Here is a 24,347-nt window from a genome sequence, read left to right as displayed (position 1 = left end):
ACTATATTTGTAAATATAAACAAATAGATAATAAATATATTTAAATAGATAAATACATTTAAATAGACCAAAGCTTTATATGGCTCTATTTTTTAAAATGTGAATCATTATTTTCCAAATGATATGATAATTTCTAAAATGATAAAATGATAAAATGATAAAAATTCTGTGAAAATTATATGCTTATCAATGTCTACTGGTTTAATTTTATTCCTTTTGTCTTTATTATTATCCACGTAGAGCTAAACTTGCTTCGTAATGTTGATGCTAATAATACTGAGAATAGTACTACAGTGAAGAATTCTAGTTTGTTGAGTGGATTCAGAGGAGGTTCTAGCTACAATCATGAAACAGAGACTATCTTTGCTTTACCAAGGATGCAGCTTGAATTTAAATCCATTCATGTTCAAGAGCCACAAGAACCTTCATTACAGGGTATGTAGAAAAATAGTTTCTAAAGTTACTAAGAAAATTCTAAAGGAACTTCAGATTACTGTGTTCACACAGGTTGTGTAATAATATAGTGTAATGAAATTGATTTGCTTAGTCAAATTTTCTTATCAGCTATATGGCTTCTGGAAAATGATTTAATCCATTTGTACCTCTTTCTCTTTGGGAAAATGGGGAGTAATAACAGGACCTCATTCATAGGGTTTTTATGAGGAATAAATGGTACATATTTGGAAAGTGCTTAGTAAATTATCATCATTTGTAAGTCACATACAGAAACTACTCATTTCTCTGTAGTTGCATTTAAATGGATTCATTTATATGAACCCATGTAAAATCCCTTATTAAGAGAAAGGGACTTCTTTCATTAAGTCTTTTACTATAGAACTTTGCCATTGCAGATGCCAACCTGAAGCCGAAGGTAGAATGCAGTGTGGTGACAGAGTTCACTGATCACATTTGTGTGACTATGGATGCTGAGCTCATCATGTTCCTTCATGATTTAGTGTCAGCTTACCTTAAAGAAAAAGAAAAAGGTGGGTAGCATATTCTTTTTTCTTTCTTTCAAGCTTCAGGAAAGGCAGTTGTCAGTGCCATTTATATGGATTTTTATGGTCTAATGATAAAATGACTGGAATGTGTCTCCGTCCTTTATGAGTTGTATGTATCAATGAAATATATTGGTAAAACTGTGTGACAGACTATCTACTATGTACATGACACTCAGTAAAAATATACCTCACACTGAATGGTGTTTTATTACTTTACCAAATGTTTCCATATAAGCTATGTACATTATCAGGCCTTGTAGGAGAATCAAAGAAAGAAAGAAGAGAAAGAACATTTCTTTGAGGAAACACTGCTAGTCAAAGTGAAATGGCTAAAGAAACAACTACATAATAAAGTAGCATGAGTTATAAACATAATTGGGAAAACTCAATTAAGTAGATAAGTCTGTTTAGAATTCAGAGAACATTATCTTTTTAGAAATAAATTATTTAGACCTCATTGGTGGGGTTTTGTTTTTATGAGCTAGCTAATATTGGTTTACTCACTGGAAACTTACATGTTTGTCCATTAAGAAACAAATGGCAGGGCGCCTGGATGGCTCAATCGGTTAGGCATCCAACTTCGGCTCAGGTCAGTATCTCACAATTCATGATTTCGAGTCCTGCGTTGGGCTCTGTGCTGATAGCTCAGAGCCTGGAGCCTCTCTCGCTCTCTCTCTCTCTCTGAAAAATAAACATTAAAAAAAATTTTTTTTTAAGTTTAAAGGAACATGTGGTGACCCTAATATCCATATAGAATGGATATAATAGAATCCATTCCATCCTCTGTAGCTGTTGAAAAGAATGAGGTAGTCTGAAATGTAATGATATGGAATGCCTTCCAAATATATAGTCTTTATTCACCCAATAAGTATTTATTGCACAAACCTATGAATATATAGTGGTAAAACAATAGACATGATTTTCTTAAAAAGAATTTTTTTTTAATGTTTGTTTATTTTTGAGAGAGCAAGACAGAGCGTGAGCAGGGGAGAGGGAGACACAAATCTGAAGCAGGCTCCAGGCTCCAAGCTGTGAGCACAGAGTCCTATGTGAGGCTCAAACTCATGAACCATGAGATCATGACTAAACCAAAGTGGGATGCTTAACCGACTGAGCCACCCAGGTGCCCCAGGATGTGATTTTTGTTTTAATTGCTTAGAATACATGCTATTTGTTTAGATCACCCTGTAATACTTCATTTTCTTCATGAATAAATATAAAATTTTTCTAGCAGTATTTCAAAATAGCCTCATGATTGATAAATGTTTGAGTGAACAAAACAGATTATTAAAAAAAAAATGCAAAAGCAGCATAGCACAGATTGAATTGTTGTTCCATTACTATTAAATCTAGATGTGTCAACAATTCAGTGAGAGTAAAATCAGTAATGATGACTGAAAGAAATCTATGAGACAGGAGTTGAAACTTAAATGACTGAAATCATTTAATAGGAAATACTTTATATAAGTAGATCCAGTCTTCACTTATAGCACCAACATATAACAGGCACTATTGTAATCCTCCTGTTTTTCTCTCTGCCTTAACATTTGAACTTAATGTGGAAAAAAAAAAATATTCCAAGTAAATCTGTGAAGCTCAGAATTCTTTTCTAGTATACCTGTATATAAAAGCCTGCCAGATTTCTTTCTCACAGTTATGTGAAACCTTTGTCACTTCACGAAATACTGTGTTTGTCTTGGTCTGCTATGAACTGTGCATATTATTTTTAAAAATCTTTAAATACAAACTGTTGTGCACACACACACACACACAAAAGAGAAACAGACTCACTGAGAACAAACTGGTGGCTCCCAAAGGGGAGAGGAATGGGAAGATAGGGGGAACAGATGAAGAGGATTAAGAGCTACACACTTCCAGTTATAAAATAAGTCATGGGTATGAAAAGTAAAGCATAGGGAATATAATCAATAAAATTTTAATACACTGCTTGTGGTGAGCATTTCAAAATGTATATAATTGCTGAATCACTATGTTGTATACCCGAACCTAATATATATGTAAATTATTTTTCAATTAAGAGTAAAAACACAAACTTGTTTAATATCATTTCATGGGAAAGAGGAAATGGGAATTTGATTATCAGACTTACAGTAACCAAGTGTTATTATTAATTCTATGTGGATTTCAGTTATAAATAAAAATATTTTAATGGTTATATTTTGTTATTAAAAACTAAAAGAAATTAGTTTTGACCAAAATAAGTATAAACATGCCAGAGAATATTATTAACAGCATGTAAGACTAGACCAAATCAACATATTTCTAGAACATCAGATCAATTATAGCACCATAACCATTACCAATAATAAAAGCAGAGCAACTGAGCAGGCAGTAACTGCCTATATTCTTATGTGGTGTGATAGTGTGACAATAAGTACAGTTTTATTCCTAAGCTCTTTCCCAGTCCATGTGTCACCCTGCTGCTAATCTATAATAAAGTTAAAAACAGGCTACACAAATTTATTAAAAGTACATTACATGAAGACTATATTTCAGATTTGATTTTGATTTTATATATATTATGATCACCAATTTAAAAAGAACTTGTCTTTCATAAAACATTTGAGTATTCACTTATAAGAATGAAAGGCTGCTTATGTAAAAAGCTTAGAACCAGTGTTCAAATATATATAGACATTTACATCCTAAAACTACTGAGTGATACACTTTATTGAGACACAATTCACATATAATACAGTTCACTCATTTAAAGCTATTTAAAATGTCCACCTATAGTCATTCTTTAGGAAACTTTTAACTGTCAATTTTAGTGCCCCATGCCTGTTGTCAAATCTTGTCATTCTTTACTATTAGTGTTAAGCACAGAAATATATATAAAATATATGCTATTCCTCAAAAATATGACATGTTAACTTTAATACTGTCTTTCTTTAAGAAATACCAATAACTGGCACTTGTTTATGGCTTATTTTTAAATACTAGTTTTTCAGAAATATTAAATGAGGCTTTGGCCAGTTCATAAGTAAAATGATAAATGGAACTAATTATACTATTCATATGGTGATTTAAGATAAATTTATTATATACTTGCAATATTAATCTATGATTTTCATCATAGCCATTTTTCCACCTCGGATTTTATCTACTCGACCAGGACAAAAAAGTCCAATTATTATACATGATGACAATTCCTCTGACAAAGACAGAGAAGACAGCATCACTTATACTACTGTGGACTGGAGAGATTTTATGTGCAACACATGGCATCTAGAACCCACTCTTAGGTAAGTAGAAGGTATATATATTTACCTATATCCTACAGGATTATTATGAGAAAAAGGTTATAAATGATGTAGTAAGTTAAATATGATTTACCAAAAACTTTTTAGAAGTTAGCTACTTACAACATCTCTAACTTCTGGCTATGCTTTCTGCTCCTTTCTGCTTTTTTAAGTTCTTCTAGTCAGGGCAAAAGAAGCACAAACACTGCAAATAGCTCAGCATCCTCCACTGTGTAACATTCTTCCAGTTAATCACTAAAATATGAGAGTAACTCTACTTCCACCATTGCTGCTATGTTTTTACCAGGATATTAATTTCAGGTGTTTGAGGTACCTACAGTTAACTTTTTTGTTACTAAGTTTGGGTAGATACAGTAGCAGCCACACATTATCATTAAGGAATTATTACAATTTCTCACATATGTCATGACAATGTAATAGAACCTGCAATGTCATAGTTTGCATGCTAAGCAATTCAGAACCATCCCTGAAATGTTGACTTTAATGCTGTCAGATTCAGGTTCATTTACCGAGTCATATTCTAATACAATCATGATGCCAATTACATCAACTTACTTTCATATTAAAATGTCAGTAGTATTTTCTAGTTTTAATTACATTTATAATGGCTGCTATTAACTAGTGATACTTGCACTGTGTGTCCTTGTTTATGATTACCACTTATGACCTTCCTATCATTTTTCCCTTTCCTTTCATCTGCTTTGCTAATGAAATCTTAACTGTCTGAATCATGGAATAATGGTATCAAAAAAAGGTCATCATAAGAAAATTCTAGCATATTTCTGCATAATGATACAGATTTCATTTAGATAAGGTTATTCAGACATATTTATGCCACAAAATAATTCCAAACTAACAAAATATCCATTATACAGTAGACTCTTGTAAAAACAGAAAGTAGTGACTTTGTGCTAATTTGTATTCAATAAAATTTGGTATGAATTAATAGTACATATACTCGTGAAAAGTATTAACAGTGTCAGTGCTCAGGAACAGAATTAAATATTGCAGAGGTTCTAATGCAGAAAACTACTTAGAAAATTTGTTTTGTATTTGTAAATCTATGATGAAATTAAATACCTTTTCATTTGAACTTAAAAAGTTAAAAAGTGGTGGAGAGCATGTTGAAGAGCTCTGGCTCTAAGTCCAGGTTTACAGATAGCATAGTAACTAAATTATCTTGGCCAGAGGATCTAACCTAGTTCTGCCTCAGTTGCTTCATATGAACAATTGGTAAACAGTATTACCTACCTTGTAGGGTTGTTACAATGGTTAAATGAGTTAATGCAAAATGCTTGTAACTATTAGAGTTTTAGCAGATCAATGCTTTTAATACCCTCTTTTTCCCTTCCCAAGTTCAGAAGCAATTAATACAGTGGGAGAGAGGCAGCTGCAAATCAAAATGGCAGTTTTAATACTGATAAGGCTCATAACAGAGAATGTGATTTCTATGTCTGGAAACAATGGCTTTCTACTACAAAGTCCAAGTTTGGACTTACCTACAGGGCCTTCATGATGGAGAACTCAGGGTGGAGGCAGGTGTACACCAGAATTGTGCAGTTGACAGCTCTGTGAACTCACCTAGCTACAGGCAGCCATGAACAGTCTTGGGTTAACCTATTTAGGAGTCTGTCCTTGAGAAACCTATTGCGTGAAGGGACAGATCAAAATGAGTGGCTCTTAAGAGAAGGTAGGGAAGAGGGCACTAAACTACACTATATGGTTCCTCTGTTAACTTGTCAAACAGATAAATCATCAATAAGGGAGCAGAGAAAGGTCAGTAGTGTTTCACAAATGGCTATTCCTCTCTAAGGAAGGAAATGCCAGGAATAGGGAAAAAACTGTGTCCTTCAGACACGTTTAGCCCATAGCAAACAATACATTTTAGCCTTTTTCCCCCCACCATTATGCCACATATGTTGTACTCTCAGTTTTATTGAGATAAAACTGACAAAACATGTAAGGTATTTTAAGTGTACAGGGTTATAAATTTTATATCTGTAAACCTTGTAAAAGGATTCCTGCCATCAAGTTAACGTCTTTTAGAATGAACCAGATGTTCTTTAAATATTAAGATGACCCTGTAACTTAAGCCTAAATCAAAATGAGATGCATTTAGTCCACTGCTGTCAAGGATGCTTATAATCACATTTTTTGAATGCTATTATAGTGAACCCAGGAATTGTAGCTTAGATTACTCAAATGCACCTACTGAGAATATTTTGTCCTATGCATATTATGGAGGTGTAGTGATGTTCTTGAATCTACCTTCAGGACTGTGTTAGGGCACTGTACTCCCAAATAACTATTATTTATACTTACAGATTAATTTCTTGGACTGGAAGAAAGATTGATCCAGTAGGTGTTGATTATATTCTTCAAAAATTGGGCTTCCATCATGCCAGGACTACAATTCCTAAATGGCTTCAAAGAGGAGTCATGGACCCACTTGATAAGGTTCTCTCAGTTCTTATCAAAAAACTTGGTACTGCACTACAGGATGAAAAGGAAAAGAAAGGAAAAGACAAAGAAGAACACTAAAAAAGTAACTCATCTGTGAACAAACTGTGATTGTGTCCGTTAAGTTTTATTACACTGGAGTGTTTTTTCTTTTTGTATAGTACACTTATTTCCAATATAACTTAAAATAATTCTAATTTTGTGGTCATTACATTGAGAGTTTGTAAGTTAATCTGTTTATTCTAGTTCCACCATTCTGTATACAGTGAAGTATTGCATGGTAATGTAAATTTTGTGAAAAACTAGATTAAAATATATAAATCTGCTTGGTAGGGTTTATAATTGTATTATGTGCAATATGATTCCTCCATCTTTAAAATATTTTCAGAGTAACTGTGAATTTCCTTTGATATTGGCCATAACTTTTAGGAAAAATCTTGCTGATAATGTGATTTTTTTTGGTCATTAATTGTTTTTTCTTTTTTTAAAAGGTAGCCTTGTATAAATACCTATTTGTATATAGTTTGAGTAATTGTGATATGATTGAATACCACTAAAATATTGTTTGTAACTATTGTAATAAAGTCACAATAATTGGTTTCACTCTGTAGTTTGGGGGTCTTTTCTTCTTTTGATAGCTTATTTTTATAATTCTTGCAAAAATGAAATCCTTATAAAGATTAGCTCAAGGAGGATGCAATCAGGAAGAGGCACAGCAGAGGCTTAAATTTAGATATTGTTCTATATATATATTTATTTAGACAGCAAGGCACACACGTGAGAGCAGGGGAGGGGCAGAGAGAGAATCCCAAACATGCTCCATGGTGTCAGCACAGAGCCTGACTTGGGGCTCAATCCCACAAACTGTGAGATCCTGACCTGAACTGAAATCAAGAGTCAGAGGCTCAACAAGCTGAGCAACCCAGGCATGCCATTATTCTTTTTTTTTTTTTTTTTAAGTTTATTTAAGAGACAGAGGGAGGGACAGAGAGAATCCCAAGCATGCTCCATGCTGTCAGCACAGAGCCTCACCAGGGGCTCAATCCCACAAACCTCTGAGATCATGACCTGAACTGAAATCAAGAGTTGGATGCTTAACTGAGCCACCCAGGCACTTCTCTATTTCTTAAACTAGTGGTGAGTACACAGCTGTTATGTTCTTATACTGTGTATGTAAATTTATGTGTATCCTTTTTAAAAACTTTATATATATAAGCTTTATATATGTATATGTATATATAGTATGCATGCAGAAGGATAATAAGATTTTAAGAAGACTAGCAAACTAAAGAAATATTCAAAAGTACTTATAATCAACTATATTCCTCCCCCCATGCCCCCACAACTCAGGTTTGAAATCTAACCAAGGCTGTACAGTCAGTTTAAAGGTTGGGTAAAAAGTACAACTGAAAAATCCTAGAGCTAGAAAATGCCTCAAAAAAGCCCGTGATGCAGACTCTTGCATAAGGTAGACAACAAAGTGTCTGACAGATTAAAAATAATAATTACAGAAGAGCCTCTTGCATATGCGCGCGCACACACACACACACACACACAAGTGTTGGTAGGGGAATTAACTACTATCACACAGCAATTTAGTAACAACTAAAAGCCTAGTATCTAGAGTCATAATTTCATATTCTTTCTGCTAGACCATCTTTTCTATCATCTGCCAGTTTTCTGCATCACCATTACAGTTGGGGGCTACATGTACATAATTACTGGTCAGGTTTACCAGAGAAGCAAATTCTATGTCTAATATGGATCTAGTGTCTAAGATAAACTACCAGAAAGTTACTTCATAAAACCAACTAAAAAAGAAATTAGTTCCTTGAGTCCTACTCCAGGTATTTATTCTCTGCTTTAAAGAAACAGTATGCTAGTTATAAATGTTAAAAATTTCCCATGGCTTTATATATTATTGACGTATGAGCTAACAAAAAAAAAATGATCTAAGTATAAACTTACTCGATTTCTAGCACTGTGATAATGTTTTACTGTGATAAAAACATGAAACCATAAGAATTCTTGAGAACACAGGCAGTAACCTATTTGACATTGGCTGTAGCAACTTCTTTCTAGATATGCCTCTTAAGGCCAGGGAAACAACTACTGAAACTTCATTACAATAAAAAGTTTCTTCACAGTGAAACAAAATTAAAAGGTAACCTAGGAAATGGGAGAAGATATTTGCAAATGACATATCTGATAAAGGGTTAGCACCCAAAATCTATAAAGGAATTTCTACAACTCAACACCCAAAAAACAATAATCCAATTAAAAAATAGACATCAACATTTTTCCAGAGAAGATACACAGATGGCCAACACACATATGAAAAGATGCTCGGCATCACTCATCATCAGGGAAATACAAAACTACAATGAGACATCACCTCACACCTGTCAGCTAAAATCAACACAAGAAAAACAGATGTTGGCGAGAATGTGGAAAAAGGGGAACCCTCTTGCACTGTTGGTGGAATGCATACTGGTGCAGCCACTCTAGAAAACAGCATGGAGTTTCCTCAAAAAGTTAAAAAAAGAACTACCCTATGATCCAGCAATCTCACTACTAGGTATTAATCCAAAGAATACAAAAATACTAATTCAAAGGGATACATGCACCCTGATATTTATAGTATCTACAAGAGCCAAATTATGGAAACAACCATAAATTATTAGTCAAATTATAGAAACAGATGTGGGGCTAGATCTCATGAATTGTGAGCTATGACCTGAGCCTTAACTGAATGAGCTACTTAGGCACCCCAAGAGAATGACTCTTAAGAGAACAAACATGGTGACCAGAGGGAGGTGGGTGGGGGGTGGGTGAAATAGGTGATGGGGATTAAGGAGTGCACTTGTGATGAGCACCGGGTGTTGTATGCATGTGCTGAATCACTACATGCACACCTGAAACTAATATTACACTGTATGATAACTGGAATTTAAATCAAATATTTTTTTTAAATTTTTTTAAAAAGAAGAGGGCAATTTAAATCTGTAACTTCAAAATTTCTGTGGCTCCACTGGACAAAGCTATAAAAAAAACTATATTTGTGTATTACTGGTAGGAATGTAAATTGGAACAACCCCCATGGAGAAAAATTAGGCAAGAGCTATGAAAATTACAAAGGCATATAATCTTTGCCTTCTCACTGCAGGATGTATCTTCATGTGTGTGAACTATGTAAGAATACTTTTTGCATTATTTGTAATAAGTCGTTGAAAACAATTCAAATATCCATTCAACAAAAGACAGGTTAAATAAAATATGGCAGGCCCTTTTGGTGGAATAATATGCAACTGTAAAAAAAAAATAGTAAGGATGATGTTTGTCTAATATTCTTAAATGAAGCAAGATGCATCCAGCTATGTAGATTACAAGGTTTCCAGTCTATCAAAATTATTATCTTCTTCTATTCCAGGAAATCACATGATACATCCAGGTTTTCTGTAAAATTCCAATAACATTTAACAAAACCTTCACAGCTGTGATTACAAGCTATAGTAAAAAATAATTTTTTTTTAAATTACCATGTGAAACACCAAATCTATGAAGTACCAATCTAAACTACCAACATAATACTTATAAAATACAGTATGAATCAATTATTCAAAATAAAAAAATTTAAAAAATGCTCAAGGACATATAAAATACAAGCTCAAATTTTTAATTATTAGAATCAATTTTATTATTACACCGAAGTGTTGAGTTCTACTCATCCCTAAAGAATTTCAAAATAACAGTAACAGAACATTGACAATTCATGGAGTGGCCTCAGTCCATGGGCCATACTAAATAGAACTGCTTTACAAATTTCTCCATCTTTATTATGGAATGGTGTCTTCTGAAGTTAACTGGAGTAAACCTGGTTACCTGAGTATTCTGGTCATTTTCTATGACAAATGATACTGCCAGAATGCTTGTGCCCTCTGCACAGTGAGAGCTAGATATTCATCTCATGTCACTTGCACATGTTCTAAAGTCTGTTGAGAATCTCTTTTGTTTTTCAATTCAGACCTCAAGAACATAGTATTCTTACCCAAAAGTGTTAAATGGCTAGATAGTCCTCAATTGAAAAAACTAATAAATTCAAGTTTTGTGAATTTTGTCTGCTTTACCTGTGCAGACCAGAGTCAAGCAACTCAAGGCCAGGAAAGGCCCTTTTTGCATCTCTCATCACTGAAATGCAGCCAGATCAACACTAAACCATCCTGCACACCTAGAAAACCGATTCGAGGATTAACACAACAATCTGAACAACCTGAACCACAGAACTCAGCAGGTACATGGCACAGAGACGTAAACTGGGAGAGAGAGAAGCTGCAGAAGGCAGGGAGCTGTTTTTTTCTTTACGAAGAGAGGGCAGAGACAGGGGGAGAGTAGGGGAAAAGCACCCTGTGCTCCAAAGTAGTTGAAGAGAAAGTGGAAAAGTGGAAACAGCTGCAGGGACTGAACAAAAAAAGGGAGAATGGAGAAAGGAGAGGGTTTAAATTCCATTAAGATAAACGGGGAGCGCAGTCTGAAACTCCGCAGCTTGATACCTGGTGGTGCTCCGGTGGGAAGGGCAAAGCCCAGGAGCAGAGAGATCCAAGGGGTCTTCAGGCCAAATGGGGAGGGGCGGTTCCCCTGCTGGGGAGACATTTGGTCGAGGCTATGTGGCCACTCCACAGGCAAAGGTCCCAGTGAACCCTAGAGAACCACCACATTCGCTGGTGCTGGAACAAAAAAATTAAGGGGGAAGCCTGGCACCAGATGTGTGTTGTGATTTTCTATAATCCCCGAAACGCTGCTGCTACATACCACGTGAACTTCTTCTGGGGTTGGCTGGCACCCAGCTGCAGTCTCTGGGCATCAGCAGTAGCATGGTCCTGTGAACATTCCTGGGGGTGTGCGGGCACCCAGCCATTGCTTGCTGAGACCCTCCCCAGGAGGTCTGAGTGAGTCAAAGCTGCAGTCCCACAGAAGTGAGGGGTTGGAAAGTACAGCTGCATCTGAGATAAAACTCAGGAGAGAGGTGCCACCTAGCAACGTGATGGCTTGGTTTTGGACAGCGTAAAAGCAGGAAGTGGACGGAAGCCGGGACAAAGGAGGGGTGTGCAAAAGCTGGTTGAAGAGAACAGAATTCTGATACTAGAGACTGGGTAGCTGGGTGACGCCATTTTCACCCCTCCCACGCATGCACATACACAACTACAGGTAACACAATGCCACTACAATCCAACCCAGTAAACTAAGCAGTGCCATCTAGTGGAGAACAGAGCCGTTACACTAAGCCCTGCCCAACTGCACCAACCTTGCTCTTCAGGAATACCACAAGTCTCTCTGCCTGCTTAGTTTACAAACTGTTAAGTGCTTCATAGTTTGACTTCTAGGGGATACCGATGTAATTTCAGTATTTCAGGCTGTTTGCTGGTCTATCTGTTCAATTTTTTTCTTTTTCTTTTATTCTTGAATACAGAAAGAGAAGAAATTTATTTTTATTTTCAAATTTTATTAATATTTCTCTTTAATTTTCTACTATATTTCTAACTTTTTTGTAAATTTTTCCATTTCCATTTTACTTCAATCATTTCACTTTATTCTATTTCATTGTATTCATTTTTCTAAATTTTCAAACATTTACTTTTTTTTCTTTGCTTTTTCTTTTTATTCTTTTCTTAACTTTCCCTTTATCTCTAATCTATAAAGCTCCTTTCAACAACCAGACCAAAACATACTGAGGACATAGCATCATTTGTTTCTTTTTGCATGTGTGTATTGTTTTAATTTTTTAATTTTAATTTTTTTTGCCTCATTAATTCCTTTTCTTACTGCAAAATTACAACACAAAGGAATTCACCCCAAAAGAAAGAGCAGGAAGAAATGACAGCCAGGGACTTAACACAAATATAAGCAAGATGTCTGAACCAGAATTTAGAATCATTATAATAAGAATACTAGCTGGGGTCAAAAAGAGATTAGAGTCCCTTTCTGCAGAGATAAAAGAAGTAAAAGCTAGTCAAGATGAAATAAAAAATGCTATAACTGAGCTGCATCTTGAATAGATGCCACAGCGGCAAGGATGGATGACGCAGAGCAGCGAATCAGCCATATAGAGGACAAACTTTAGGAGAATAACAAAGCAGAAAAAAAGAGGGAGGCTAAAGCAAAAGAGCATGACTTAAGAATTAGAGAAATCAGTGACTTATTAAAAAGGAACAGCATCAGAATCATAGGGGATTCATATTATGGGAATAAGATGAACAGAGAGAAAAAGGGATAGAAGGGTTATATGAGAAAGTCATAGCCGAAAACTTTCCTAACCTGGGGAAAGACACAGACATCAAAGTCCAGGAAGCACAGAGAACTCCCATTAGATTCAACAAAAACTGACCGTCAACAGGCATATCACAGTCAAATTTACAAAACACTCAGGCAAGGAAAGAATCATCAAAGCACCAAGGGAAAAAAAGTCCTTAACCTATAAGGAAAGATCAGGTTTGCAGCAGACCTATCCACAGAAATGTGGCAGGTCAGAATGGAGTGGCAAGATATATTCAATGTGCTGAATCAGAAAAATATGCAGCCAAGAATTCTTTATCCAGCAAGGCTGTCATTCAAAATGGAAGGAGAGATTAAAAGTTTCCCAGACAAACAAAAACCAAAGGAGTTAGTGATCACTAAACCAGCCCTGCTAGAAATTTTAAGGGGGACACTCTCAGGGGAAAAAAGATGAAAAAAAGAAAAAAAGACCAAACAACAAAGACGAGAAAGGACCAGAGAACACCAACAGAAACTCCAACTCTCCAGGTAACACAATGGCAATAAGTTCATATCTTTCAGTACTCACTCTAAACGTCAATGGACTAAATGCTCCAATCAAAAGACATACGTAACAGAATGGATAAAGAAAACAAGATCCATCTATATGCTGTTTTCAAGAGACCCACTTTAGACCTAAAGACACCTTCAGATTCAAAATAAGGAGATGGAGAACCATCTATCATGCTAATGGTCGACAAAAGAAAGCCACAGTAACCATACTTATATCAGACAATCTAGACTTTAAAATAAAGACTGTAACAAGAGTTGAAGAATGGCATTACATCATAATTAAGGGGTCTATCCACCAAGAATACCTAACAACTGTAAAAATTTATGCTCCAAATGTGGAGCACTCAAATACATAAATCAATCACAAACAAAAAGAAACTCATCGATAGTAATACCATAATAGTAAGAGACTTCAACACCCCACTCACAGCAATAGACAGATCATCTGATCAAAAACTCAGCAAGGAAACAATGGCTTTGAATGACACACTGGGCCAGATGGACTTAATAGATATATTCAGAACATTTCATTCTAAAGCAGCAGAATATATATTCTTCTCCAGTGCACATGGAACGTTCTCCAGAATAGACCATCTATCATGCTAATGGTTAACAATAGAAAGCTGGAGTAGCCATACTGATATCAAACTTTAAAATAAAGACTGTATCAAGAGATGCAGAAGGGCATTATATCATAATCAAGGGGTCTATCCACCAAGAATACCTAACAACTGTAAACATTTATGTGCCAAATGTGGTAGTACCCAAATATATAAATCAATTAACCACAAATATAAAGAAACTCATTGATAGTAATACCATACTAGTAGGAGACTTCAACACCCCACTCCAGCAATGGACAGATAATCTAATCAAAAACTCAACAAGGAAACAATGGCTTTGAATGCCACACTGGACCAGATGGACTTAATAGATATATTCAGAACATTTCATCCTAAAGCAGCAGAATATATATTCTCCACATGGAATGTTCTCCAGAATAGATCACACACTGGGACACAAATCAGCCCTGAACCAGTACAAAATGATCAAGATCATATTGTGTATGTTTTCAGACCACAATGTTATGAAACTTGAAATCAACCACAAGAAAAAAATTTGGAAAGGTAACAGATACTTGGAGACTAAAGAACATCCTACTAAAGAATGAATGAGCTAAGCAAGAAGTTAAAAAGGAAATTTAAAAGTACATGGAAGCCAATGAAAATGATAACACCACAGTTCCAAAACCCTGGGATGCAGCAAAGGCGGTCATAAGAGGGAAGTATATAGCAATCCAGGCCTTTCTAAAGAAAGAAGAAAGGTCTCAGATACACAACCTAACCTTACACCTTAAAGAACTGGAAAAAGAACAGCAAATAAAACCCAAAACAGCAGAAGACAGGAAATAATAAAGATTGGAGTAGAAATCAATGCTATCAAAAGCAAGAAAACAGAACAGATCAATGAAACCAGATGCTGGTTCTTTGAAAGATTTAACAACATTGATAAACCACTAGCCAGTTTGATCGAAAAGAAAAAGGAAAGGACCCAAATAAAATCAAGAATGAAAGAGGAGAGATCACAAACAATACTGCAGAGATACAAACAATAATAACAGAATATTATGAGCAATTATATGCCATAAAAATGGGCAATCTGGAAGAAATGGACAAATTCCTAGAAATACAAACTAACAAAACTGAGATAGGAAGAATTAGAAAATTTGAACAGACCCATAAAGAAATTGAAGAAATTGAATTAGTAATCAAAAATCTCCCAAAAAACAAGAGTCCAGGGCCAGATGGCTTTCCAAGGGAATTCTACCAAACATTTAAAGAAGAGTTAACACCTATTCTCTTGAAGCTGTTCCAAAAAATAGAAATGGGAGGAAAACTTCCAAACTCTATGAAGTCAGCATTACCTTGATTCCAAAACCAGACAAAGAACTAAAAGGAGAACTATAGACCAATTTCTCTTATGTACATAGATGCGAAAATCCTCAATAAGATATTAGCCATCTGGAACCAACAATATGTTAAAAAAATTACTCACCACTACCAAGTGGGATTTATACCTAGGATTCAGGGTTGGTTCAATATCCATAAAACAATCAATGTGATACATCACATCAATAAAAGAAAGGACGAGAACCACATGATCCTCTCAATAGATGCAGACAAAGCATTTGGCAAAATATAGCATACTTTCTTGATTTAAAAAACTCAAGAAAGTAAGGATGGAGGATCATATCTCTAGATCATAAAAGCCATATATGAAATACCCAATGCTAATATCATCCTCAATGGGAAAAACCTGAGAGCTTTCCCTCTAATGTCAGGAACAAGACAGGGATGTCCACTCTTACCACTGTTATTCAACATAGTATTGGAAGTCTTAGCTTCAGCAATCAGACAGATTGCCAAATAGGCCAGGAGGAGGTCAAACTTTCACTCTTCACAGATGACATGATACTCTGTATGGAAAACCCAAAAGATTCCACCAAAAAACTGCTAGAACTGACCCATGAATTCAGCAAAGTCGCAGGATACAAAACGATGCACAGAAATCGGTTGCATTCTTATACGCCAATAATGAAGCCACAGAAAGAGAAATCAAGGAATCAATCCCATTTACAATTGCACAAAAAACCATAAAATACCTAGGAATAGATCTAACCAAAGAGGTGAAAAATCTATACACTAAAAACTATAGAAAGCTTATGAAAGAAATTGAAGAAGACACCAAAAAATGGAAAAAATATTCCATGCTCCTGGATAGGAAGAACAAATATTGTTAAAACGTCAATACTACCCAAAGCAATCTACATATTCAATGCAATACCTATCAAAATAACACCAGCATTCTTCACAGAGCTAGAAGAAACAAACCTAAAATTTGTATGGAACCATAAGAAACCCCGGATAGCCAAAGCAATCTTGAAAAAGAAAACCAAAGCTGGAGGCATCACAATTCCGGACTTCAAGCTGAATTACAAAGCTGTAATCATCAAGACAGTATGGTACTGGCACAAAAACAGACACATAGATCAATAGAACAGAACAGAGAACCCAGAAATGAACCCACAAATGCATGGCCAGCTAATCTCTGACAAAGCAGGAAAGAATATCCAATGGACTAAAAACAGTCTCTTCAGCAAGTGGTGCTGGGAAAACTGGGCAGCAACATGCAGAAAAATGAACCTGGACCACTTTCTTACAAGATACACAAAAATAAACTCAAACTGGATGAAAGACCTAAACGTAAGACAGGAATCCATAAAAATCCTAGGGGAGAAAGCAGGCAAAAACCTCTTTGACCTTGGCCAAAGCAACTTTTCACTCAACACGTCTCTGGAGTCAAGGGAAACAAAAGCAAAATGAACTACTGGGACCTCATCAAAATAAAAAGCTTCTGCACAGCAAAGCAAACAATCAGCAAAATTAAAAGGCAACCAATGGAATGGGAGAAGATACTTGCAAATGACATATCAGATAAAGGGTGGGTTAGTATCCAAAATCTATAAAGAACTTACCAAACTCAACACCCAAAAAACAATTAATCCAGTGAATAAATGGGAAAAGACATGAATAGACACTTCTCCAAAGAAGACATCCAGATGGCCAACGGACACATGAAAAAATGCTCAACATCACTCATCATCAGGGAAATACAAATCAAAACCACAATGAGATACCACCTCATGCCTGTCAGAATGGCTAAAATTAACAACTTAGGCAAAAACAGATGTTGGCGAGGATGCGGAAAAAGAGGATCTCTTTTGCATTACTGGTGGGAATGCAAGCTGGTGCAGCCACTCTGAAAAACTGTATGGAAGTTCCTCAAAAAATTAAAAATAGAACTACCCTACAACCCAGCAATTGCACTACTAGGTATTTATCCAAGGGATACAGGTATACTGTTGCGAAGGGACACATGCACCCCTATGTTCATAGCACTATCAACAATAGTCAAAGTATGGAAAGAGCCCAAATGTCCACTGATGGATTAATGGATAAAGAAGATGTGATATATATATATATATCACACACATACATACACACACACACACACACACACACACACACACACACACAACGGAGTATTACCCGGCAATCAAAAAGAACGAAACCTTGCCATTCTCAACTACATGGATGGAACCAGAGGGTATTATGCTAAGCAAAATTAGTCAGAGAAAGACAAATTCATATGATTCACTCATAGAAGGACTTTAAGATACAAAACAGATGAACATAAGGGAAAGGAAGCAAAAATAATAAAAAACAGGGAGGTAGACAAAAACATAAGAGACTCTTAAATACGGAGAACAAACAGAGGGGTTGCTGGAGGGGTTGTAGGAGGGTGGATGGGCTAGTTGGGTAAGGGACATTAAGGAATCTACTGAAATCACTGTTGCACTATATGCTAACTTGATGTAAATTAAAAAATAAATTTAAAAAATTATGTTGCACTATTCTGTAGTGTAGCAAGTGTATAATACCATTTTCTAAAATATGAGCAAATCTCAGCAAGTTTAAGCTTTTTGGTTTGTGGAGGGTCTTGCCTTGATGTTAATGGTTGCTGACTAATCAGGGAAGTGGTGGCTGAAGTTTGGGGTGCCTATGGCAATTTTTTTTAATTGTGGCAATTTCTTTAATAAGACAACAATGAAGTTTGCCACATCGATTGACTCTTCATGAATGATTTCTCTGTAGCATGCGATAATGTTTGGTAGCATTCTGCCCACTGTAAGAACTTAATTTAAAACTGATCAATCCTCTCAAATACTGGTACTGTTTTATCAACTAAGTTTATGTAATAATCTAATTTCATTGTTGCTATTTCAGCAATCTTCATGGCATCTTCACCAAGAGTATATTCCTTCTCAAGAAACTACTTTCTTTGCTCATCCGTAAGAAGAAATTCCTCATCCATTCAAGTTTTATCATGAGATTGCAGCAATTCAGTCACATAGTCAGGCTCTACTTCTAATCCTAGTTCTTTTGCTATTTTCAGCACATCTGCAGTTACTTTCTTCACTGAAGTCTTGAAACCCTCAAGGTCATCCATGAGAACTGAAAGCAACTTCTTCCAAACTCCTGTTAACGTTGATATTTTGATCTCTTCCCATGAATCACATATGTTCTTAATGGCATCTAGAATGGTGAATCCTTTCTAGAGGGTTTTCCATTTATTTTGCCCAGACCATTGGTTGAATCTATCTATGGTAGCTATGGTCTTACAAATGGATTTCTTAATAAGACTTGAAAGTCCAAATTATTCTTTAATCCATGGGCTGCAGGACAGATGTTGTGGTAGCAGGTATAAATACATTAAACTTGTTGTACATCTCCATCAGAGCTCTTGGGTGACCAGATGCATTGTCAATGAGCACTATAATTTTGAAAGACTCTTCTTCTCTGAGCAGGTCTCAACAGTGAACTTAAAACATGTTGTAAACAGATGTGCTGTCATTCAGTCTTTGTTATACCATTAATAGAGCACAGGCAGAGTATAGTTAGCATGGTTCTTAAGGGTGCTATGATTTTTAGGAAAGCAAATGAGCATTGGTTTCTTTTTTATTATTTATTTTTTAATTAAATCAAAATTAGTTAACATATAGTAAGTATAATAATGGTGTCAGGAGAATTTAGTGATTCATCACTTACATATAACACCCAGTGCTCATCCCAACAAGTGGCCTCTTTAATGCCCATCACCCATTTAGCCATGCCCCTACCCACCTCCCCTCCAGCAACCCTCAGTTTGTTCTATGTATTTAAGAGTCTCTTATGGTTTTCTGCCTCATTTGTTTTTATCTTATTTTTCCTTCCCTTCTATGTTCATCTGTTTTGTTTCTTAAATTCCATATATGAGTGAAATAACATGGTATTTGTCTTTATTTCACTTAGCATAATACCCTCCAGTTCCATCTATGTTGTTGCAAATGGCAAGATTTCATTCTTTTTGATCACCAAGTAATATTCCATTGTGTATATATATACCACATCATCTTTATGCATTCATCAGTCAATGGACACTTGGGCTCTTTCCATAATTTACTATTGATGACAGTACTGCTATAAACATTGGAGTGCATGTGCCCCTTTGAATCATGAGTTTTGTATCCTTTGGATAGATAACTAGAGTGAAATTGCTGGGTCATAGGGTAGCTTTATTTTTAATTTTGTGAGGAACTGCCACAGTTTTTCAGAAAGACTCACCAATTTGCGTTCCCACCAACAGTGCAAAAGGGTTCCCCCTTCTCTACATCCTCGCCAACATCTGTTTCCTGACTTGCTAATTTTAGCCATTCTGATAGGTGTGAGGTGGGATCTCACTGTGGTTTTGATTTGTATTTTCCTGATGATCAGTGTGATGTTGAGCATCTTTTCATGTATCTGTTAGCCATTTGGATGTCTTCTTTGGAATAATGTCTGTTCATGTTTTCTGCCCATTTCTTCACTGGATTATTTGTTTTTTGGGTGTGGAGTTTGATCAGTTCTTTATAGATTTTGGACACTAACCCTTTATCCAATGTCATTTGCAAATATCTTCTCCCATTCCATAGGTTGCCTTTTAGTTTTGTTGATGGTTTCCTTTGCTGTGCAGAAGCTTTTTATCTTATGAGGTCCCAATAGTTGATATTTGCTTTTGTTTCCCTTGTCTCCAGAGACATGTCAAGTAAGAAGTTGCTGCAGCCAAGGTCAAAGAGATTGTTGCCTGTTTTCTGCTCTAGGGTTTTACTGGTTTCCTGTCTTACATTTATGTCTTTCATCCAGTTTGAGTTTATTTTTGTGTATGGTGTAAGAAGGCGGTCCAGGTTCATTCTTGTGCATGTCGCCGTCCAGTTTTCCCAACTACATTTGCTGAAATAAGTGTTTTTTTCTATTGGATATTCTTTCCTGTTTTGTTGAACATTAACTGACCCTACATTTGTGAGTCCATTTCTGGGTTGTCTATTCTGTTCCATTGATCTATGTGTCTGTTTTTGTGCCAGTACCATACTGTCTTAATGATTATAGCTTTGTAATTCAGTTTGAAGTCTGGAATTGTGATGCCTCCAGCTTTGGTTTTCTTTTTCAAAATTACTTTGCCTATTCAGGGTCTTTTCTGGTCCCATACAAATTTTAGAATTCTCTTTGATAAGCTCCTTTCCCTTGGCTTCAATGTCCATTATGAGGAACTTCCACCAGAATAATAACCTACTTTTCCTCCCATCACATGGTTTACTCCTTCCCAGAAGTTACTTAATCTGTGTTTGCTCTGGAGACAAGAAAATAAGCTTAGCCCTTTCTTCTCTTTTCATCTTTTAAAGCCAGCCTGCCTGCAAGGAGGATGCAATTCTGATTTCCTCTCTTGTGCATGCTGTAAGGGGCAAGCTGAATTTCTCCAGCTTGCATTGAGAGAATGTTTGTGTATTTAGAGAGCATTAGCACCCCATTTGGGCACACAACTGAGCCACATCTTCCAATATAGATTCTTTAAGCAATAAATTTTTTTTTGGCCTCCATATCTCTGATATCTGTGTCTTTCAATGAATTCCAGCCTTTGGAAAGGAGGAAGGAGATGTTTAATGATCTTACGCATCAAACACCAATAGTAATAGTGTTCTGTCTAAATAATTATTCTTTACTATCATGGTTTTCTATTACCAAAATGAAAATTAAACCTACCTTTAAGTGAAAAAAAAGTTGATGCCCAGGGGTTTCACTAGTTTTATCACTACCCAGATGCAGCTATACTTATAACAGTGGAATAGCTTACTAAAGATTCAGTGATTCCTTGGTTTGAGCAAGGTATAACTGGGGTGTTGCCCTGTAGGAAGTAGCAGATGTTCTAAACTAGTGATCCGTATCTCATACTATATCTCCCATAAACAGAATACATGGGTCCAGTCACTGAAGGTTGAAAGAGGAAGTATCACCTCTCATTATTATATCTAACAAGCTCCTTCAAAATATATGCTTTCTGTCCAATTCTGCTGTCAAGAGCTCTTAATATCCAAGGGAGGACTGTTTCCACTAGAAACACAGTATTTTTGTTAAATAAGAATGTGAGGCTGCCACCTAGTCACTTGGGCTTACAGGTATGAACTGGTTGAACTAATACAAAGGTGTGGCTATAGTGACTAATTCTAATCACTGGGGAAAACAGAGTTGCTGCTACACAATGGAGGCAAAGAGGAATGGAAATGGCTCCCAGGTGAAAAGTCTCTTAGTGCCCCTAAATTAGTTGTAGAGTAAAGCAACTTTACATATTTCCATTAGTGCTCAGATCTCTCAGAAACAAAAATCAGATTATGTTGGAAGGTATTCACAATGGGTCTCCCACATTTCTGTGTGCCTTGCAAACACATCTAACTACTCTTTAAGGACTATATTTTCAAGGATATTTGTATAACAAAGAACCTTGGAAAACAGAAATAGTATTTACTCTCAGTGCAAGGGTAGATTTGCTTATAGCCCTTGAAGATATAGTGACTCCTCTGCCCATTATAAAAAGTTAGAATTTCCTTAGCTCCAAGTTCTACTCTAACACACCCCTGCTGTGTGTGCAGCATTAATCTAGATGCATACATGCTACCTCTATGTGATCTGGGGACAAGTAGAACTATATAGACATGCAAATGTCTACACTGTGAATAATAAAGTTCTTAGTATCTGACCCAGGAGTCTCATGTCTTCTGTCAGCATCCATGAAACTGGGGCAGGCTAACTTTAAAACTTAAGTAGAGTAAAATCTCAAACCCTTCACAGTTCTTGACATACTATTCCACTGAAAAAGGAGTCTTAATCATCTGAGAGACTGAATGAAGGCAATAGACATGGAGTGGTGGTACAAGAGATAAATGACAAAGTCTAACAGCCTTATGACTAGTTGCAGAAATGAGGGTTCTTCCATATATTTTTCTGTCATGGAAATTATATGTGTTAAATTCTGTAGCAAACATTTAAAAGTTATCTTTAAAACTTTAGTACTTAATTCATATGTGAAGTAAAATAATAATACCAAGCATTTACTGGGGAGGAGGTACTATGCTATTTATCACTTAAAAGATTCCTCCCAATGAAGTAGATGATAATATGCCTATTTTGCAAACGAAGAAATTGAGACTCAGGGCCCAGGTAATTTGGCCAAGGTTAATTTTAATTTTCTTCAAGGCTTTAGCAGTAGTCTTCTCAGTGAGGTATTCTTTAAATACCCTATCTGAAATTTTAATCCTTTTCTCTATAAATATGATACATCTTCCTTCTCTGTTTTATCATCCTATTTTTTCTTTTAACTTTTTAAACTATAGTTAATATAGAGTGTAATATTAGTTTCAGGTGTAGTGATTCAACACTTCCATACGTCATCCAATCCTCATTACAAGTGCACTCCTTAATCCCCATCACCTATTTAAACCATAACCTCACCAACCTCACCTCTGGTAGCCTTCAGTTTCTTCTCTATAGTTACGAGTATGTTTCTTGGTTTGCCTTTTTTCCCCCTTATTCATTTGTTTCTTAAATTACACATATGGATGAAATCATATGGTATTTGTCTTTCTCTGAATGGCTCATTTTGCTTAGCATACTACTACTCTCCAGCTCCATCCATGTCATTGAAAATGGAAAGATTTCATTCTTTTTCATGGCTGAATAATATTCCATCATATGTGCATACCACATCTTATTTATCCATTCATTAGTCGATGGATACTTGAGCTGTTTCCATAATTTGGCTATTGTTGATAATGCTGGTATAAAAATCAGGGTGCATGCATCCCTTTGAAGTAATATTTTTGTATTCTCTACGTAAATACCTAATAGGGCAATTGCTGGGTCATAGGGTAGTTTTATTTTTAACTTTTTGAGGAAACTCCATACTGCTTTCTAGAGTGGCTGCACCAGTTTGCATTCCTACCAGTAGTGCAAGAGCGTTCCCCTCTCTCCACTTCCTCGCCAACACTAGTTGTTTCTTGGGTTGTTGATTTTAGCCATTATGATAGGTATGAGGTGATAGCTCACTGTAGTTTTGATTTGTATTTCCCTGAGGATTAGTGATGTCGAGCATCTCTTCATATGTCTGTTGGTCTTCTATATGTCTTCTTTGGAAAATGTCTATTCATGTCTTCTGCCCATATTTTAATTGGACCATTGTGTCTTGGGTGTCAAGTTGTAGAAGTTCTTTATAGATTTTGGATACTAACCCTTTGTGAGACATGTATTTGCAAATATCTTCTCCCATTCTGTAGGTTGCCTTTTAGTTTTGTTGATGGTTTCCTTTACTGTGCACAGATTTTTATCTTGATGAGGTCCCAACAGTTCATTTTTGCTTTTGTTTCCCTTGCCTCCAGTGATGTGTCTAGTGAGAAGTTGCTACAGCCGATGTCAATTTACTGCCTGTGTTCTTCTCTAGAATTTTTTGTAGTCAGGTCTCACATTCAGGTCTTTAATACATTTTGAACTTATTTTTCTGTATGGTGTAAGAAAGTAGTCCAGTTTCATTCTTTTGCCTATTGCTTTCCAGTTTTCCTAACACTGTTTGTTGAAGAGACCAACTTTTTTCCATTGTATATTCTTTCCTGTTTTGTTGAAGTTTAATTGACCATATAGTTGTGGGTTCATTTCTGGGTTTTCTATTCTGTTCTATTGATCTGTGTGTTTATTTTTGTGCCAGTACCATACTGTTTTGATCATTACAGCTGTGTAATATAACTTGACAGCCAGAATTGTGATGCCTCCAGCTTTTCTTTTTCAAGGTTGCTTTGACAATTTGGGGTCTTTTGTGGTTC

General features: G+C 35.8%; 1 protein-coding gene across 9 annotated transcripts in view; it reads left to right on the top strand.

Moving 5' to 3' along the window:
• BLTP1 (bridge-like lipid transfer protein family member 1) overlaps positions 1 to 7,348 on the top strand; it is a 215,204-nt gene extending 207,856 nt beyond the window's left edge. For all 9 annotated transcript variants that reach the window (XM_058721464.1, XM_058721470.1, XM_058721463.1 and 6 more), the window contains 4 exons: positions 241 to 435; positions 852 to 986; positions 4,102 to 4,267; positions 6,610 to 7,348. In XM_058721464.1, coding sequence (XP_058577447.1) covers positions 241 to 435; positions 852 to 986; positions 4,102 to 4,267; positions 6,610 to 6,826 — 713 coding nt within the window. In that variant the 3' untranslated portion in view covers positions 6,827 to 7,348. The remainder of the gene's footprint in view (positions 1 to 240; positions 436 to 851; positions 987 to 4,101; positions 4,268 to 6,609) is intronic.
• The last annotated feature ends 16,999 nt before the right edge of the window (positions 7,349 to 24,347 follow it).

Source organism: Neofelis nebulosa, chromosome 3 (assembly GCF_028018385.1).
Source record: "Neofelis nebulosa isolate mNeoNeb1 chromosome 3, mNeoNeb1.pri, whole genome shotgun sequence".
NCBI lineage: Eukaryota > Metazoa > Chordata > Mammalia > Carnivora > Felidae > Neofelis > Neofelis nebulosa.
Note: the sequence above shows the minus strand (reverse complement) of the source record. Positions and strands in the feature narration are given on the sequence as shown.